Here is an 18,549-nt window from a genome sequence, read left to right as displayed (position 1 = left end):
CAAGTGGAGAGTTTTCTTTGTGGTTCTTGATTTTGGGCGGATGGTGGATGCTGTAGAAAGCTTGTAGTATCGCATCGTTTGTTTGTTCGCTTGTTCGCAGCCTGAAAAATTGGCTAGGGATATGGTGGTGGTGGATTGATATTTCAACTCCACGTCAACCCCAGTATATTCATTTCCCTTCCTCGTTCCTCTCCCCTTTTCTTATAAACCCCTTCACCACCCCCTCACAAAATCCCCACCAAAACTCCCAACAACCTCAATACCCACGGCAACGCCGCTCCCACCCCACTCAAATTCCAAAGCCCAAACGCATTCGTCTTACACACTCCCACTTTCCCCCACTTCACCACTCTCTTCTCCCATTCTCCCAGTGTTAAACTTCCCGTGAACACTTTCTCCAACTCCAACGCTTGCATTGCGCTCTGCGTCGTACTAAGCGCCATATGCGGACGCATAAGGTTCAAGGCTTCACCGGTAATTAAAACTCTGTTATCGAAACCTGAGAGTAGCGCGCACGGAAGCGCAGAATCGTTAATGGCGGTTATGAAGGGAGAGGGGGTTTTGGATATGACTTCTGCAAAGGGCGCGCACATGATGGATTGGGAGAGGGTGAGATAAGGGGTCCAGGCTGTGGGGTTCATGAGGCCGGCAGGAAGTGTGGTGCGGTGGAGAACACCGGTGGTGTCGGTCATGAGGGAGGTGAGGGACGGAGAGGGGGAAATGGGGTGGTACCATACCCAATTGTAACGGCGGGATCCGGGGGTCAGGGAGCCGTTTGGGCCGGGGATTATGTATCTGATTTTTTGTTAGATTGGGGTTTGGAGATTTAGGGGGTTGGGGATGGGATGATTGGGAGATTGGGAGAGTCAAGGAAGTCAAGGAGTAAGGAAACGAGGAGGAAATTGAGTGAAAGGAAGAAAGGAAGAAAACTTAGACGTACAAAAGTATATATCCCCCCTTGTAAGAAAAATACGTCAAACTAGGATCGAATATCTTCTTTGTCTCTTCCGAAACCTCGGATTCTAAAACCGTTCCTCGAAATGCTACATAGCCTGCATATTCTCTCTTGACATCTGGAAAGTATTTTGCTCTCAGAGAGGAATTTGCTCCATCGGCTAGTATCACCATGTCGGCTTTCATTTTGAATTCTTTATTTGCCTCATTTTGATTCTCGTAGGTTATCTCGACGCTGCCGTCGGATAGTTTGCTGAGAGATGTAACGTTCATTCCAGTTAAGAATTCACGTTTTCCTTGACTTTTTCCTTTTGGGTGATCTTCTTCTTCTTCATGATCATGATCATTATCTTTTCCTTCTTCCGATTCGGGAACCACTACTTCCCCATCACAAAATTCACTCTTCAAACCATCGAAATTCCGTCGAAGACGATAATAAATGACGCTCCAACTCGTCATCTTTAATTCCCTCTTCATCTCTCTCTTGACACTGGCATCTTTATTTAAAAATTGCACGGTGGGAGAGTGGATAGACCAGGGTTGAGCAACACGGTCGTGAGATTTCATGAAGAGTTCGAATTCGGGCCAGGTGGTGATACCGGCGGCGAGATCGGGACGGAGTGAGGAACTGTGTCGTTCGAGAATGGTGAGGGTGTGGGGGGTGGGGAGATGGGAGAGCATGGTGCCGTGCATGAGGCCGGTGCTGGAGCCGCCGATCTTTAGGTTTGGAGCGGGAGGTTAGTGGGGAGGGGTTAAGGAGGGGGTGGAAAGGGGGAGTGGAAGACTATGGAGGAGGGGGTGGAGTGGACATGACATGACGGGACGGGGCGGGAAGGAAGGAAAGGGATAAATAAATAGATGATGGGAATTGGAATTGGACATTGGATGATGGATGGATAGATAGTGTACTTACAATGACGATATGCATTGGTTTTGAGAAATCCATCGTGTTGATGATGTATGAAGAGAGTGATACAACTGATATGAAACCAGGTGAAGTATGAATTATAAAATTCGCCCGGAGAGATCAAATAAATAAAGGTAGGTAGGTAGCTCTCAACCTCTTGGTCCTTATCTCAAAGAAAGATCACGTTCTTCTCCTCTTTTCCACAAGACAAATGGTGAATTAAGGTTACCACGATAGAGAAACTCGTAGTCAAGTATCTCGTAGTCAAGTATCTCGTAGTCAAGTATCTCGTAGTCAAGTATCTCGTAGTCAAGTATCTCGTAGTCAAGTATCTCGATGCTTCTTAAACAGATTGATAATTAAGAAATCTCAGAAATAAAATTTCCAAGAGGAAGCTGTAATCGTTGTGAAAAAAATTAAACGCTCAATTCAAAGAGATAGATTTGTTTCCCCTAGAAAAGTGGAGAGCTTCCTGTGTGATTGCGGCACGGCATTGAATTCTACACTTCCTGTTGGGAGTACCCAGATGACACGTGAATTTCATTGGAAGACGGTAGATGGGATCACGGCATACACGGCATATGGTGATAATACCGATTTGACATAAATGCTACGATGTAGACAAGGCAAGATGGCGAGTGGGATATGGGAGAGTAAAAGAATGTGATGATCGATAATGATGGATAATGACTACCACCTCGTATTGTCTAACTACTCTCGCTACTCTTGGCGTGATGAGAATGGCATGAGGGAATTGAGGGATGGAGATCCTATAGTCAGTTTTGGTTGCGTCTTTATCCATGAATAAATATCGTTGGCGTCGAGAGTAAGCAGAGATGATGTGGTCGCGGTCAAACTATGTCGTCGGTATCACCAAATATGATGACAAGGTGGGGGAATTCATCCGATGATATGCCTTCTGCTGTGTTTCAATGGTCCATCTGGTGATCCTATAATTTATATACACGATTATATATTTTTTATATCGTACGTTAACCTCGAGGTTAACACAACATAATTCAATTCCTCTCACCGGGTAGTGGTCCTACCCTACCCTACATACATATATCAGAAGTCTAGAGGGTGGGCGTATGGAGTAGATTTTAGGTGATGCCTACTCCAATCGTTACCCAAAATGGCAGATGAACGAACGAAATGGGAGATCTACAATGTATGAAATGGATATCGACTAGGGATACATGTAACATCAACCAAACTACTCCACATATAATTCAATATTCAATTCTCAGATGATCCTTCACAGAGAATATACCCTACCTCAGGTCCCCAGATGAAATGAAAAATACTTGGATATATATGTAACCACAATCGACCTATCATTTTCCATCCTCATTCTCCGCCAACAATAATTCTTGGATTTCAACAAGGAACACAACATGAATTCGTTGTACAGACTCCGCTAATCCTTACATAAATTTCCCACTCGTAACAGTACCTGCCTATCTCTGAGCGGCTGATGATAAAATGTGTGATACAGACCTGGATAGAGAAATGATAAGATGTTGGTCCATCCATCCTTTCGTAGAAATATTCTCATGGGGGGTTCATTTCATCGATCGATAATATATTTTCGCTCCATGAATGAAAAGTAGTCATGCAGAATGAAAATTCTCAACATACAACGACTGCTGCTCTCGTCGTTACCATCTTAGCAGCAATCGCCGTCATTCTTCGATTCCTGACACGAAAATTAACAAAAGCCGGTACTGCGGCCGATGATTGGTGGATCTTGATTGGGGTCATATTGTTGATTATCACGGGTAGTCTTCTTCTCTATGGTATGTGATAGAAAATTCATAGTATCAGTACCAGTACCAGTACCAGTACCTAGGTTTCCAGCATATTCATAATCAATCTTCATAGGCGTGAAATCGGATCCAAGCGGCGGCGAGACTATCGATCGCGATTCTCCTACCTTCGATTATAAGCCTCATGTCACATATCTTATAATGTCATGGGTTTGCGCCATACTTTATTTTTCAGTCGTGACGGCTATTAAAATCTCAATCCTTCTCATGTATCGTCGGATATTCTCCTCGAGTTTGGTCCGGTCTTTTTGGGTCTTTATGGGTTTTATTATCATGTGGTGGTTGGTCGGTACTATTGCGACAAGTATCAGTTGTGTTCCAGCAAGTCGATTTTGGATTGGACCTTCGGCTGGTGGATGGTGTTTTAATTTCAATATCTATTGGATGGTTATGGGTGTGGTTGAAATTGTGATTGATATTGGGATTTTGATTTTGCCAATCGGTGTGGTGATTGGACTTCAAATGCCAAATTCTCAGAAAGTCTTGGTTGGAGGTATCTTCCTCCTAGGAAGTTTGTATGTATACCTACATTCGCCTTCCGTCTCAGTTCATACTAACATTATCAAAGTGTCATCGTAACGGGTGTTGTACGAGTCGTTCTTGGATATGCTCCCGGTAGTCAAAAAGTCGATTTTCCACGAGCAGAACTTTGGTCGGCAGTCCATGTTGGAATGGCAATCGTGTGCGCTTGTCTCCCAAACTTTCGTCCACTCTTGAATCGCATCACTGCATCAGCTCGTCGTCTATATGGATCTGCCATGACGAGCGATAGGGATCATAACGCAAGTGGTTCCAGTGGAAGTCGAAGTGGGGCATCAAAAAATAAAACTGCGGTAGAATTGATGACATTGAGTCATATTCGACGTCGAGGACAGAATGAGTTGGAGGATAGAAATGCAGATACAAGAGGGTTGACTAGGAATGAGAGTGGAGACTTCCAGTCACTTCATGTAGAATTGGCGGGAGGGGGAATAGATGAATCTAGACCCGGAGCATTAAATGATGGATGATGAGCCTGTTTTTGAATTTAGAAAAATGAAAATCGTGTTACTCTCATCACTCGATAAGATTGAATGTTTTGTAAAAGCATGGAGACTGTTGATATCATGGAAAGTTTGATATTGAGAGAAGATCTACGAAAAGCAATACAAATAACATTCGAGTAAGGGACCCAACTAAACATTGTTAGCGGATGCTTCTTGCCCAAAATGGTAATCTCGAATCCATCAAAATGGTTCAGGGTGGTTCAGGGCAGGGTAGTGCAGGGTTTAGGCTTGTTTCCCCTCACACGTGTCCGTGAACGGCCCAAAGTATATTTGGACGTCGACGTCCTCCAACTTTATTTGCAGGTATGATGAGGAATCATACTTCGCTGATATCTTTTGTTATTTCTAACAGCTCCTGATTTTCCGTATATCAAAGGTATATCCAAGTAGGAACCAGTCAGCCATTGATTAAACGGAGAGGTAGAGGCTATTCGTACCAAGTCTCTCACCAAGTCACTCACCAATGTGTCTATCGATCAATGTTGGAGAGTGACCCGCTCATGACGAAACCCAAGAAAATTTTGTGCATATTATGGGAAGATCCAAAGCTCTTCTCATTGAGTCGAGAGTACCGACAAAAATAATAGAGACTAAAGGGCACTTGAATGGCGAACGTTGAGGTGGACCAAACCAATAAGAAGTTTCCGGCTCTTGGACCATCTGTTCTCACACAAAAGCCACAAGTTCTACCCTCAGACTCTCTGTAGACTTTGGTAGATAAGTTTCAGGTGACCACATCCGCTACCCCGTCTTTAAAATGCTCATAGCTTTATAACTTCAGCAGTCGACGAACCAATAATATGTGTTTGATTATGTGGTTGAGTGGTTCTGTGGCATCTGTTATTAAGAGGGCGTGGAGGTTTTTTCCGAACAAGTACCGATTTGATGAATGCCGTTATCATATTTAGCACAAGTCATTAACCAAGTCATTAACCAGTAGTCTGGAACAACTTGAGTTCCAGTATTCTGGTTGCCAATTATCTGTGCTGCCAGAACATATTTTGAGTTCTAGCTAGAGCTCGAAATGTTATTACCGACGTGGACATATTTTAACTCTCTGATCCTGTTCTGTTTCATTTGCTTGAATGTTAGATCTGCTTTTGATGGCTTAAATGTCTAGCAATTCGTTCATGTTTAGTATGTATTTATCGACAAGATATTCATGTACGTTCTTGGTTGAGCCTACAGGTCTGGCTTGTTTCAAAGAAAACTTTCTTATTTGAGGGATGAATTGCCACGACACTTGAACTCTTCATTATCTTTATGTTCGAATTGTTTTTCTTTCCAAAAAATCTTAATCTGTGTAATATCTTCATCAATGACCTAAACCCTTCAGAACATCTCATGGTCCAGCAAACATGGCACCAACCACTATTATCACAGCTGGCAATAAACCAGTAGTAGTCTTCGCCCCAGGAAAGAGATATATTGCTGCGTGTACTTCTATTTTGATTGTTAATCTTGTTTGTGCACTCGATGCCACAACAATAGCAGTTGCTCTCCCAGTCAGTTATCTCTTTCAATCATTCTATTGTTGAACCCCCCTCTAACAATTGAATCTGAAAACAGACAATATCCGAAGCCCTCAATGGAAATTCAATTGAGGCTTTCTGGGCCGGTACCTCTTTCCTCCTCGCTTCTACCATTTGGCAACCCGTATTCATAGCACTATCACATGTATTTGGACGCAGACCGTTACTCTTGTTCTCACTATTCCTTTTTACAATCGGCTCCAGTCTGGGGGGAGCAGCACAAAGTATGCCTTCCTTGTTAGTAGGCCGTTGTCTGCAAGGAAGTGGTGTCGGTGGCATTCTTGCACTCACAGAAGCTTTAATAACGGATATGGTACCATTACGCCAAAGAGGAAATGCAATGGCACTTTTAGGAGCGGTATGGGCATTGGGTAGTGTCACTGGACCACTAATTGGTGGGACCTTGGCTGATAGAAATGCTTGGAGATGGATATTCTACCTCAATCTACCCATAATCGCAGTAGGCTTTGTAGGATGTGTTTGGTTCTTGAAATTGGAGAGAAAAAAAAGAACGATACAGGAGAAGTTGTCTGAAATCGATTACATCGGATCAATTATCTTTGTTGGGTCACTAACCTCATTTCTTATCCCCTTGACTTGGGGTGGAGTGAGTTATTCATGGACAAGCTGGCATACTTTGGTTCCACTGCTGATAGGAGCTACTGGACTTATCATTTTCTGCATATATGAAGCGATGTTTGCAAAGAAACCCATCATACCAACTCGACTTTTCCGCAACCCTTCAACAACAATTGCTTACTTTTGTACTTTCTTACATGGGATGATACTCTGGTCCATCGTCTATTATGCCCCCTTCTACTTCATGTCTGTCCAAGGCTACACATCAATGATGGCAGGTGTGGCTGCCCTTCCGGAAACCCTTACTATTGTACCTACAGCGATGATTGTCGGAGTTATCGCTGCAATAACAGGAAAATACCGTTGGAGTCTATGGCTCGGATGGGCTTTCACAGCTTTTGGTTGTGGTATGCTATATCTTCTTGATGTTGGAACACCGGTTGTGGCGTGGGTTTTTTTGATGCTAGGAAGTGGTATTGGTATGGGACTTTTGTATCCAGCCATGAGTTTAGCCATTCAGCCTCGGCTCCACAGGAAGATGCTGCTACTGCGGCAGGATTGTTCACGTTCTTTAGGGCGTTGGGTCAGACGGTTGGGGTGGCGATGTAAGTTATTGTCTTTTTTTCGTGTGGTTCGTATGTTCCTCGATGAGTTTCAGCTTTTGGTTCTTGACTTATCGCCCAGTGGTTGATTTTCTGTTTTCTTCCGTATTTTGGTACCTCTTCCATGTCGCCAATGGTTGCATGGCTGTCGTATTTGCTTTCTGTCACTCTTTAAGTATTGCCATTGGAGCTCACCATGGAGAGTCTGCACACGTCACCATCCAAACCGACGTTACTTCTTCTCCATATGTCACATCTGCCGTTGTCGAAGGTTGTGTTGGGCTCTTATAAGTCTGGGAAGTTCTTCCTTCCATGGTAGCTCTTTGCTATTCTGCATGACAAGCAGTGACTTCGGATTGGCTCTTCATCCGCATTCCATGTTTTCCCCCAGCTCTCTTCCGCTTCTACTTCACCTCGGCAAGCGCTCTTGAAGTCTTTTCCATCGAGATTTGGTTGCCATTCCGTATCGAGCTTGTGCTAACAGTAATCAGTGGAGGTGGCATCTTACAGAATAGAATGCTTGCCGAACTCAGGGCCACCCAAGACTTTGCCATAATCGTAGCAAAATTTGGATACACGATCGAGCAGGTAGCTGCCAATGTAGTAGCTTTGATTCCATTGATTAATGCTCTACCACCCGACAATTTGGAAGTTGTGGAATTTAGGCTTGTATCTGCAGCATCTATTAAGACTATCTGGTTCGCCATGTGTGCATTTGCTGTAATTGGATTGATCGCTAGTTGTTTCATTAAGAGCTATTGTCTTGATCAAGCTCTTGTAACGGATCAAGGTTTTGCAATTGGGGTAAAAAAGGTCGATATCGAAAACGCGGAGATGAGTAATAAAGGTAGCGAGGTTGAGACTTCGAAATTGTCTATAGAGGAGGAAGTCAAGGAGGTGATTGATTCAACTCACTTATCAGTCAATCGAAGTATCGACAAGTTGAGTGAATGGGAGAAGTTGGACACATTGGGTAACCGGAAAAGCGTTAAGTCGAATGATATAGAAAAGTTGAAGCGTTCTGCTGGTGAGGGGAGGGAATACTTGAAGATGTCAGAAGACACTTACCCATGTTCGGAAAAGACTATTAGTTGTAAATCCTTGAATGAGAAGCCTACCGTTGTTTTTGCACTGATTTTATTTCCATTGATCCTACAAACTCATACCTCTTCAAACTATTTTGTGCGATACTGAATGATAACGTTTACTGAATTTTCTACATGAATACGTTGGCAACGAGGCATCTCTGTCAACAAATCAAGTAAATCAACATCTCGGTACCATCATGAATTTCTCTCAGTACCTAGGTAGGTATTCATTCTTTCTATACATCCGTATCTTCTCTTGTACAGTGAATTCAACATATTCTGTTTAGATTAAAGTCATTCTATCTTCAATATCTGGAATTGTCGAATTTTGATTGGCTCGCTAGGGATTTTCGTTGTTTATCCTCCACGGCTCTTTACAACCTCTGCCGTTGTTTTTGTTTTCAAATTATACGGCGTCCTCCTAAAACAACTCACAGAATTCCTCTTGAATACTATTTATCTTGTCAAACTCCCTTGTTCTTCTTTCCTCGATTTTGCAAGTTCAATATACAACCTGCGGATATTTATTTCAACCACCACGCGCAACTTGAAGATTTCCATCAACATCCGGATACTTTCTTCAACATGACAGACAAAATCTCATCTGAAACCAATTTACCGCAAGGCGATTCGTCCAAACCTGCGCGAAAGAAGTATCCAAGAACTACAGAGCGAAGCAAAGTTACCCAGGCATGCGATCAATGTAGAAAGTAAGCTTTTCTGCGATTCACCCCCTGAATTCAACATATATTCACCTCGAGATAATTACAAAACTTGGTATGAAATTACTAATAGTCGCACAGAGGAAAAGCTAGGTGCTCTGGAAACTATCCATGTACCAATTGCGTTTATGATAAGAAGGATTGTACCTTTAACAACGACTACGTTCGTGGTCGAAGATTAAAATTCAGCCAAATCCAAATTACAAACCTGATCCTCAACACAAAGTCTTCGTTGGTGGATCCAAATTAGCCAACTATAATTCTCAAATGGAAAGAGAAAACGCGCAAATGCCAACGGTAATGGGTTCATTCAGCGAGAATCTTAATTTCAATCAAATGATGTCACAACCTCAACAGTTGGCGGGTAGTAGTTCAACTGCTAATCGGGCCCAAGGAGCCCAACAGATCTTTGATCCAAACGCGCCTGTTTCTGTTCTTGCATATGGTGATCTACCAATGCCTATCAGTCAAGCTGGATTGATTACTCTACCAAGTCCTGATGATGGTGCTAAACTTGTTCAGATTTATTTTGACAAGTTCTCCCCAAGCATATTATTTCTACACAGACCTAGTGTTGAACGCTGGACAGATGAGTTATTAGAGGCTGGTGGCAATCTCTTGCAAACATATTATCTTAAGAGCAGGAATGCTATCGTTTTCATGATCTTTGCGTCTGCTCAAACTTACAGTGCGAAATCGGAATGGGTAGACACCAGGTTAGTAAACCATCCTTCCTTTGTATTTTTCTGCTAACATTTACATCTTCAATAGCATGCTCAATTATCAATTAGCCGATGAACAATTACAATCAGAAACTGGTCCACCACGATTAACTAGCCTTCAAGCTCGACTTCTCCAATGTTACTATCTTATTGCTAGAGGTCGAATCAACCAGTGCTGGAGCACTTTTTCCAACGTCGTCAGTTTGATCTTCACACTTGAATTAAACAGACATTATAGTAAAAGAGGTATTATTGATTTGGTTGAGGTGGAATGTCAAAAGCGAGTTTTCTGGGCAGCTTTCTTTTTGGACAAATTCTTGAGTTATGCTTTGCATAGACCACAACGTCTCAAGATTGATGACATTGATCAGGTAAGTTATTTATTTCTACTAAGTTAACACCCAAAGTTCTGCATACTCTTTGTTGGCAGATTTGTTTGTCAATACTTTGTCAAGATGCTGGCCCCTTTCTTCGAGTCAAGAGCACCTGCCCTCCGAATACATGGGGGCTCGGATAATCTGTTTAGTTGACATTGATTTATCAACTTAACAATCATGGCAGACATCAGAACGTCGACTATCCTTTGTTTACAATGCTGGTGTTCAGAGATGGATGGATGAATATAACAGCACAATGAAAATACTTGGATCGAAGGATTGACTAACAATTTAATTAGGAGTTACCAAAAAACCATCAATGACAGCCAATTTAACTCTAACAATCTCATACCTGCTTCTCCAGATGATCTCTCCTCAAACCTTGCATCTAACCTCCAATTCGAGTAAGTAACTACTTCTACTGCCTGCTTCAAGAAAATCACTTACCAAAATACCCTCCAGACTTTCCATTATTGCAAGCAATATTCTTGACCAATTCTACGGATTCCACAAATACGAACCCGAAGAACGTTTCCACCTCGTTCAAGAATACCTCACCAGCACCTTTCCCGCCTGGAAGAACAAAGCAGCCCCATTGATTCAACTTTTACCCGAAAACTTAAACGAAAAACAGAATCGTCAACGATCAGAATTGTGGTTATCTTATCACCATACCAAGATTCTTCTCCTTCGCATTTACCTTCTCGCTCCCAAGTGCGATGCGGCGAGAGATGAAATGATCGGCAAGCTTACAAATGCGTGTAAATACATTTGCGAGATCGTGCAGCCACGTCCCAGGGGATTTCTCAAAGAAAATGAGGAAAAGCTTCGGAAACATGAGTTTCCGCTATATGCGGATTTTGCCAAATCGGTCGCTTTTAGAAGTGCTTGGGTATGTTTTATTTGGTCACATCTCTTCAAGTCTTCTTTCTTCATTTCTTCTTTCGATATACTTGCAAGACTTGAAAGCTAATCTCTTATCCACCAGTTTCCTCAATACATCATCTTCGCCGCGACAACCGTAACATGTATCACAGGTGCCAAGAACTCAACAGAAGCATGCAAGCCCGACAATCCAATCATGCGCAAGATCGAAATCCTCTACGAACCTCTTAAGAAGATCACATTTCCGGGTTCATTCATGGGACTATGTGTTTCCGTTTTGGATGAGTTGAAAACTGCGATTGATGAGAACATGATGCGCCGATACGGTAAGTTAGATGATATGGACTTTGATGATGAGGAATTGGCCGAGGAACACACGAATCTGGCGCGTTGTCTTGATATAATTAGGGAGAATTTGGAGGTTGGTGAGGATGGAGATATTGATATGGGTGCGAGTAGAGAAGAATCTCATGTTATGATTCGGTTTCGTTGTTGGGGTTTTGCGGGACTTGCTAATCGGACGTTGGAACGTGGATTTCAGGGTAGGTTGAGCTGAAGTGGGAGGGAAGTGGGTTTTATTGAATGGGCTTTGTGATGTTAGGGCCATGCTTTTTTTGTCTTGTCTGGTGACCCTAGTCTTCATTCTTGACATGTCGTCAACTTTGAGATGAAATGGGTTGATCAGACATCTTGCAGATATATTGGGGTGCGTCCGAAGCATTTCATATGGATATGGATATGAATACATCACACTTTACGGTTTTTACAAGCAAAATCAGTAGATAGTTCAAGGATTCATCTATGGATTTGATTGATTAACTAGTCAATTTATCATTTCATGAATTGAATGTCTTAAATGAGATGAGAGATTCGATGAGTGCATTCTGGGTAATAATCAATGGAGGACATTAAAGACAATATGAGCAGACATAATTCTTCTACCTCGAGGGTCTTTGTAGATACAAGAGAAGTACAGCTGTAGAGTGTGAATGAATGAGATTAAATGGATTGAGTAGAAAGGCAGGCCAGTCTAATGGTCAAATAAATAAATCTTCCTACCTACAAACAAAACACTGGATAGAGCAAATATTCGAATTGATGAATGAATCAATGAATGAATTAACGAATTGGTTTATATTCTTTTCAAGCCATCTTTTTTATTTTTGTTTCGCCTTTCCTAGATTCTTAATTTGCTTGCTAGATAGGCTATATAGGGGTGGCTGTCTGTATGTATATAACAAAGTTCCCAAAATTTTGAATTAGGTGGAAAGACCGGGCCAGTCTGGTGGGTGAAGGAATGGATATGGTTAGCTGGGTTTTGGATGTTGGGGTTGTTGTATCATCAGGGAGAAGAAAGAATAAAAAAATTAACCTACAAAATCTCGTCCTCTCTCCATTTCTCCTCGAAACTTGTACTGCATCACCAACTCTCAACACCTTCCCTTCATTCACATCTCCATTTCCTAGAAATCCGTAGCGTCCAAATATAGGACTATATTTCATGCCTTCATCTACGCGTCGATCTTTCATGAGGAGTTTTAGGACTTCTTTTTCTTTGGGAGCGGAGGTGCCGGTTTCGTGGTCCACGTTGAGGGAAACGCAGCGGCCGCAGTTGGCGGTTAGGATGATTTCTTTGGGGGAATTGGTATCGGAATTGGGATCGGAAGAGGAATTGGAGGAGAAGGTTAATCCGCCCCAGTAATCTTCATCATATGCGCGGGGCGAACCAGAAATAATGATGTTGGCGCGGAACTTTGTAATGTCCATTTTAGGGGTTTGGGATGGCCCGGAGGGGAGACGACTGGTGACGTCGTCACAGGAGGATTGGGTGATGATGAGGTAGGGGGCGCAGTCGTTGAAGATGATGGAGGGGGGTTTGGGGGTGGGGAGAAGGGAATTGAGGAGGGGAATTTTTTGGAGGAGGGGGCGAGTGGAAGGGGTGTAGGTTGCGGGTTTTCCGGGGAGATTGCCGAGAACGAGACGTCGGTTGGGGCCGGCGTAGGCGAGAAGTACGGGGTATTTGAAGTGTTGGGAAAACCAGTTGTTGTAGGTGGATCCCATGTCGTAGGCTGTCATGGGGCTTTTGTGCATGGTGATTGAGATTTCTGGGAGATGGGAGAGGGTGGAGGGGGAGAGGTCAATAGTTAGGGTTGGGTGGGCAGAGACTGGCGTTTGGGAGGAGGAAGAGGGAGCGTGGTAGGTTACGTGAAGAGTGGAATCTGTGATGGAGGTGTGGAATAGAGCCATTTCTGGAAACTCGGATATGTGCATATTTTGATAGCGACCCCATTTGGAATTGGAATCGTGGATGCGAAGGAGCATGAATTTGCGATCGTAGGAAAATCCTTCTTTGGTTAGGGTGGCGGAGGGGAGAGAGCATCCTCGGAGTGATTTGATGGGGTAGATGTAGAGCTCTATGGTGTTAGTTGGATGTGAATGTTGATTGTGACTCTGGGGAAAATCATGTAACTTACTTGACTAATAGTCATTTTTGGACCGGATGGAGAAGAAATCGATTTAGAAATGCCTTTCTGTTGCGCAGTAGCCGTGGCCAGTGAAATCCCATCTACTTTTTTCACAATCGAAGCCAGCTCATGGTCATTCTCAAGTATCCCCGATCTCCCTTCCAACATCCCTTTAAGATCAGTAGCTATCTCTGCAACTTCTTTCCGGGATTTTTCATCTCGTTGAATCTGTGCTTCGGCATTATGAAGCCGTTTTCTGTACTCCTCAAGCTGAGTACTTCGGGTTGATAGCTTGATCACAAGATACCATATCAAACTGATTTGGATAATCGACCGGAAAGACCACTCTCCTAGAATAGGTATGCGGATTGTGTTCATATAATGAGTGGCCTTTACAATCATATCCCACAAGGAATCGAGAAATGGTTCTGAGGTTGCCATTCCTTCGGAGTGGGAGGTATTCGTCGGTATTACTGGGTATGTTATGAACTGCTCAGAAGTATGCAGTAATTTAATCGAGGAATCTGGAAAGCAAGGAGTTTTATTGTCTAGATGTTTTCATATCAAATAAAATGCTGAGATGGATGTCGTTGAGATGTATAAAATACGCTTGCTTGCAATTCCCTCATTTTGGTGTGAAGTGTTAATCTTATCTGACGAATCAGAGAAAAGATGGATATTCTTACCCGATAAGGCGAGTTTATTCTTTTAGTATCATGAGTTTATTTCATCTATCGCTCTCCATTTGAGTTCTAACAGTTAATAATGATATGTATATCTTTCCATCGACAGTACGAGCGCAATTAAACTTCAAGGACCTGCGAGGTCTTGAATATTTCGGATAGTCACGTGAGCGGCGCCTCATTGATTCTTGGTCTCTACTGCCGACTCGAACGACACAACTTAGCGAACATACATAGCGAACATACGTTATGGAGACTTTTAAAGATCTCGGAGTGAAATTATACAAAATGCCTTCATTTTTTTTTATTTCATCAACTCATCACGTGTTAGACTGTATAACCTTCCGGCTTCACTCACTACATGGGAAGCATCTCCGCAAGACCTACGGAGTAGTATCCATGGATATACCCCGCTTTTCCCCAAGAATCTAAGTGGAATATTCTCCTCCACGTGCATCAACCATAGGACCTTAACTTCATCCGAACTTTTTGTACCTGCAGAGATAATTTACTTTTTACCATTTTTGGGATGCAATTCAATATGTATTCTAGATGCTTATGGAGATTAGGTTTTTACATTTGTATATAAAAGGACGATGAATTCCTGCTCTTGGCAATGGAATATTTCAGTGGTCGATTCTTGAAATTAATTATCATATCGTTTGTAATTATGCTTTCATTAACGATTTTGTTGAGCTTTCTCTCGGTTGTGGGTGCGATTCCGGGTGCTCAGTTTCCTCATGCTACTCCAGCTCCTTACTATGACGCTCGATCAAATTCCGGATCTCATGATAAGAGTTGGATAAATTATACTGCTGTACCGGGGTTCTTTTTACAAGATGAAGCGACGACTGTTCCGTCGACTTTCGATTATGTATGAATTCTTATCTCTTCTCATTCTTCGGATATACATCATTCATTACACATGTGTTAGCTTTTACAAGGCTAATCATATTCACAGACTCAATGGAACTTTGGTCTCCTAAATCGAACTTATCCTACAGATTCCCCTACCTCTAAGAATGCAAGTCAATGGGAGAGATTTGAGAAATATGTGACTTCTTTAAATAAGAACTCTAAGAAGAATGTGAACTATAAAGTTTTATTTATGGGGAGACATGGTGAAGGATGGCATAATGCTGCTGAGACTTATTATGGAACTCCTGCTGTAAGTTTTTTGATTGAAGATATATTGATGAATTAATCGCTAATGGTAGATATAGTGGAATGTATGTACTTGTTTTGATAAATGAATCTAGCTTCGGAATGAATCTAATGATTGTAGTGCTATTATTCCGAATTGGATGGCAATGCCACTGTTACCGTACGTACCACGAGTCCTCCTCCTACCGTTGAATATATCATAATGAATCTAACATTTTTTCAGTGGGCAGATGCTCATTTAGATCCTAATGGGATTACTCAAGCTCAAAAAGCATCAAAATACTGGCTTTCCCGCATTCAACTCCAAAATATTCCACTTCCACAATCTTACTATACTTCTCCACTCTATCGCTGTCTTCAGACTTCCAACATTACATTCTCAACTCTTCCTCTTCCTAAATCTCGTCCTTTCAAGCCATTGGTTAAAGAACTTCTCAGAGAAGGTATTTCTGGTCATACTTGTGATCGAAGAAGTAATCGTACTTTCATTCATGAATCATTCCCCTCATATAAAATCGAGAAAGGGTTCGCAGAGATTGATCCATTCTGGAAGGCATTGGAGGGTGAAGTTTCTATCGATCAGGATATTAGAAGTAAGAAGGTCTTGGATGATATTTTTGGAAGTGATGATCATACTTGGTTGAGTATTACAAGTCATTCGGGGGAAATTGCTAGTATTTTGAGAGGTATGATTTCTCTGATCACTTTGTTGAATTTTCGCCCCTGGTTATTGCTTTTTCTAGTAGGCAGTATATCACTTGATGTTTTTTCGATGTTAAACTGGGCTGTTGGGAAAGGATTTGGACCCGGTCGGAATAGGTGGGCAATTCAGTCCAGCCTGTTCTCTTGGTGTCAACTCCATCCAAATTATTTAATTTCCTTCCAAAATATCGCAGAGTACTGACCTCATACCACACAGTTCTCCATCACCAAGTCTTCAGCTTAGTAACTGGATCCATCATTCCAGTCTTGGTAAAAGCAGAGACTATTTCCGGAAGCCCGACTCTAACTTCCTCTCTACCCGTAAGTATTTTCACTACTTCTCTTGCAATTTTTCTGATAAACACAAAAATACTTTGTAATAGTACTAATGACAATGATCTGATTGCAGTGGACGACTATATCGACGTGTACCAGTCCTCCGGCCAACACGGCTACCTCATAAGGTGGAAGGAAAAGAAGAAGTTTGAGGATAAGGTGGAAAGTAAAAGGATCATAATACCATTCTCATAAGAAGCACACTACAAGTCCGATCAATTAGTAATACCAAATATGTTTCTATTTACCTTCTCTTCTCTCCTGGTGCATGTACGAGGATTATCGCTTCTGTCTCCATTCCGCACGTGTGACAGGTCCTTTATTTCCACCGAAAAAGTCAAGCTTCTCGGAAACTTTCGAGAAAGTGTCGCAATATAATCCCATTATGATCAAGTGCCATAGTCGATGATCTTATTTACGATCATGATGATGAATTTCCCTCACTCTCGCAACAAGAACACGAATAAGAATTAAACCACAACGTTCAATCTCTGCGTGTTTTGTATCTGCGTGTTTTGTATCATCATTCCATCCATGCGCCTGCGTCTTATCATGATTACTTTTTTTCTCTTGATCGATTTCTTTTTCTGGGAGATTGCGGATTGTGGTGAGAGATATGTGACTGAGAGTTAGAATAAGTGATGTGTAAATGTCGAGTCGAGAGTCGTGATTTATGGATCATTGATTTGATTTTGAATTAGAAAATTTTGTCGTCTGTGATATGTATCTTGAAGTGGAATCTCTGGTGTATCGAGGATGCTGAATTATGATGCGTGGGAGGTGTGCTGATATCCGAGAATGGAAAGTCGAGTTGCGGGGATTAACATTTTTTAACTTTGGAGAATTTGTATTGGGGGGAAGTAGTTAGAGGGGAGAGAAGAGAAAGAAAAGTATGATGTAGAGAGATGTATATTTTATGGAAGAATACTGTGGGGGAAGATAATGAAGATATATATAGGAATTTAGGGAGGGTTGGAGAAGTTATACGTGTGCCATTAGTGGTATGTGATGGATGGATGAATGAATGAATGAATGATAAATTAATGAGAGGAGTGGATGATACAAGGAGGGGACTTCGATGGTTTTATAGTAAAATCAGAAGAGGATATACAGTGCATGAGTCATATGTAAACTAAACTCAAGAAGTTGGGAAGACTAATTGTAACGAAACTAGGAATTACTTAATTTAAGTTTGGAGACTAAAGTCTTGTGGAGAGTGGGATTGTAATAGACTATTGAATTTATGTTAGTGTTAGTAGGGAGATGGTTATGAAGGGGGGAGATGTAGGATGCAGTTGAGTGGAGTAGAGGAATATTTTGGGTTTCTGGTTTTGTTTGTGGAAGTTGTGGAAGTTTGTGGACGGGGAGAGAAGGCGGAAGTAGAGAAGCGAAGTGAGGCGAAGGGAAAAGAAGAATAAGAACATCCAACTACGGCATGGGAAAGAGAGTAAAGTGAGGACACGTAAGCAGTAAAGTGCTAAGCGAGGTTAAGCGAGGGTTTGTCTCCCCCTTAGTTTTATTATAAGTATTGTTATATGACAATAGGAAAGATTGTAGATCTAACATCATAGTATCATGAAAACTCTGTAAATATTATGTAAATATTCTGCGTTGTCAGATATTAGTTTGATTGTAGACCTCATGAACGAAAATTTCCAGGAAAGATTTTGGATTGATGACGAAAAGAACTAGGAATTCCATCATATCAATTGGTTTCACAAGAATAAATATCGGTCTCTAGGCTCTAATTCATTGGATCATTTAGACGTCTCAAAATACTTATCTATAGGGTTAGAGAAATTTAGTCACCGAGGGAAGCTCACGTTTATTCAAATCTCAGAAATTTTAAAACATATAGTATTCCCAGAAGAAAAATTCCAACGTCTTTCCATTGACAGAAACTCAAATAATGTACCAAAATAGTGTGCCAAGATGACATACTAGATAGTGTCACTA

At 41.8% G+C, this 18,549-nt stretch overlaps 6 protein-coding genes across 6 annotated transcripts; 4 read left to right on the top strand and 2 right to left on the bottom strand.

The window, feature by feature from the left end:
• Nucleotides 1-224: 224 nt before the first annotated feature.
• Nucleotides 225-1,900, bottom strand: EAF02_010006 (uncharacterized protein; the record flags this gene model as incomplete). The annotated part of the gene is made up of 3 exons (XM_038906054.1): nucleotides 225-795; nucleotides 941-1,671; nucleotides 1,868-1,900. The coding sequence occupies 3 exons, from the start codon at nucleotides 1,898-1,900 to the stop codon at nucleotides 225-227; spliced, it is 1,335 nt and encodes a 444-aa protein (XP_038754166.1).
• Nucleotides 1,901-3,379: 1,479 nt separating this feature from the next.
• Nucleotides 3,380-4,770, top strand: EAF02_010005 (uncharacterized protein). The gene is made up of 3 exons (XM_038906053.1): nucleotides 3,380-3,660; nucleotides 3,746-4,205; nucleotides 4,259-4,770. Exons 1-3 carry the CDS (start codon nucleotides 3,477-3,479, stop codon nucleotides 4,698-4,700), a joined length of 1,086 nt encoding a protein of 361 aa, XP_038754165.1. The 5' UTR covers nucleotides 3,380-3,476; the 3' UTR covers nucleotides 4,701-4,770.
• A 1,324-nt stretch (nucleotides 4,771-6,094) lies between these two features.
• On the top strand, nucleotides 6,095-8,643 carry EAF02_010004 (uncharacterized protein; the record flags this gene model as incomplete). Its single annotated transcript, XM_038906052.1, has 3 exons — nucleotides 6,095-6,241; nucleotides 6,306-7,452; nucleotides 7,796-8,643. The coding sequence occupies 3 exons, from the start codon at nucleotides 6,095-6,097 to the stop codon at nucleotides 8,641-8,643; spliced, it is 2,142 nt and encodes a 713-aa protein (XP_038754164.1).
• Nucleotides 8,644-9,122: 479 nt separating this feature from the next.
• EAF02_010003 (uncharacterized protein) lies at nucleotides 9,123-11,799 on the top strand (the record flags this gene model as incomplete). The annotated part of the gene is made up of 8 exons (XM_038906051.1): nucleotides 9,123-9,247; nucleotides 9,341-9,422; nucleotides 9,449-9,975; nucleotides 10,031-10,352; nucleotides 10,508-10,566; nucleotides 10,658-10,762; nucleotides 10,821-11,250; nucleotides 11,347-11,799. The coding sequence occupies 8 exons, from the start codon at nucleotides 9,123-9,125 to the stop codon at nucleotides 11,797-11,799; spliced, it is 2,103 nt and encodes a 700-aa protein (XP_038754163.1).
• A 703-nt stretch (nucleotides 11,800-12,502) lies between these two features.
• On the bottom strand, nucleotides 12,503-14,149 carry EAF02_010002 (uncharacterized protein; the record flags this gene model as incomplete). The annotated part of the gene is made up of 3 exons (XM_038906050.1): nucleotides 12,503-12,525; nucleotides 12,620-13,655; nucleotides 13,718-14,149. The coding sequence occupies 3 exons, from the start codon at nucleotides 14,147-14,149 to the stop codon at nucleotides 12,503-12,505; spliced, it is 1,491 nt and encodes a 496-aa protein (XP_038754162.1).
• A 912-nt stretch (nucleotides 14,150-15,061) lies between these two features.
• On the top strand, nucleotides 15,062-16,720 carry EAF02_010001 (uncharacterized protein; the record flags this gene model as incomplete). The annotated part of the gene is made up of 7 exons (XM_038906049.1): nucleotides 15,062-15,265; nucleotides 15,353-15,559; nucleotides 15,615-15,620; nucleotides 15,677-15,715; nucleotides 15,779-16,241; nucleotides 16,475-16,578; nucleotides 16,667-16,720. The coding sequence occupies 7 exons, from the start codon at nucleotides 15,062-15,064 to the stop codon at nucleotides 16,718-16,720; spliced, it is 1,077 nt and encodes a 358-aa protein (XP_038754161.1).
• Between the last annotated feature and the right edge of the window lie 1,829 nt (nucleotides 16,721-18,549).

Source organism: Botrytis sinoallii, assembly GCF_014898435.1.
Source record: "Botrytis sinoallii strain Bc 23 chromosome Unknown BSIN_023, whole genome shotgun sequence".
Classification (NCBI taxonomy): Eukaryota; Fungi; Ascomycota; class Leotiomycetes; order Helotiales; family Sclerotiniaceae; genus Botrytis; species Botrytis sinoallii.
Note: the sequence above shows the minus strand (reverse complement) of the source record. Positions and strands in the feature narration are given on the sequence as shown.

Coding starts and splice junctions, on each gene's coding strand:
- EAF02_010005 (XM_038906053.1), top strand. CDS start 3,477: ATGCAGAATGAAAATTCTCAACATACAACGACTGCTGCTCTCGTCGTT. Junction 3,661..3,745: donor GGGTAGTCTTCTTCTCTATG/GTATGTGATAGA, acceptor CAATCTTCATAG/GCGTGAAATCGGATCCAAGC. Junction 4,206..4,258: donor ATCTTCCTCCTAGGAAGTTT/GTATGTATACCT, acceptor ACATTATCAAAG/TGTCATCGTAACGGGTGTTG.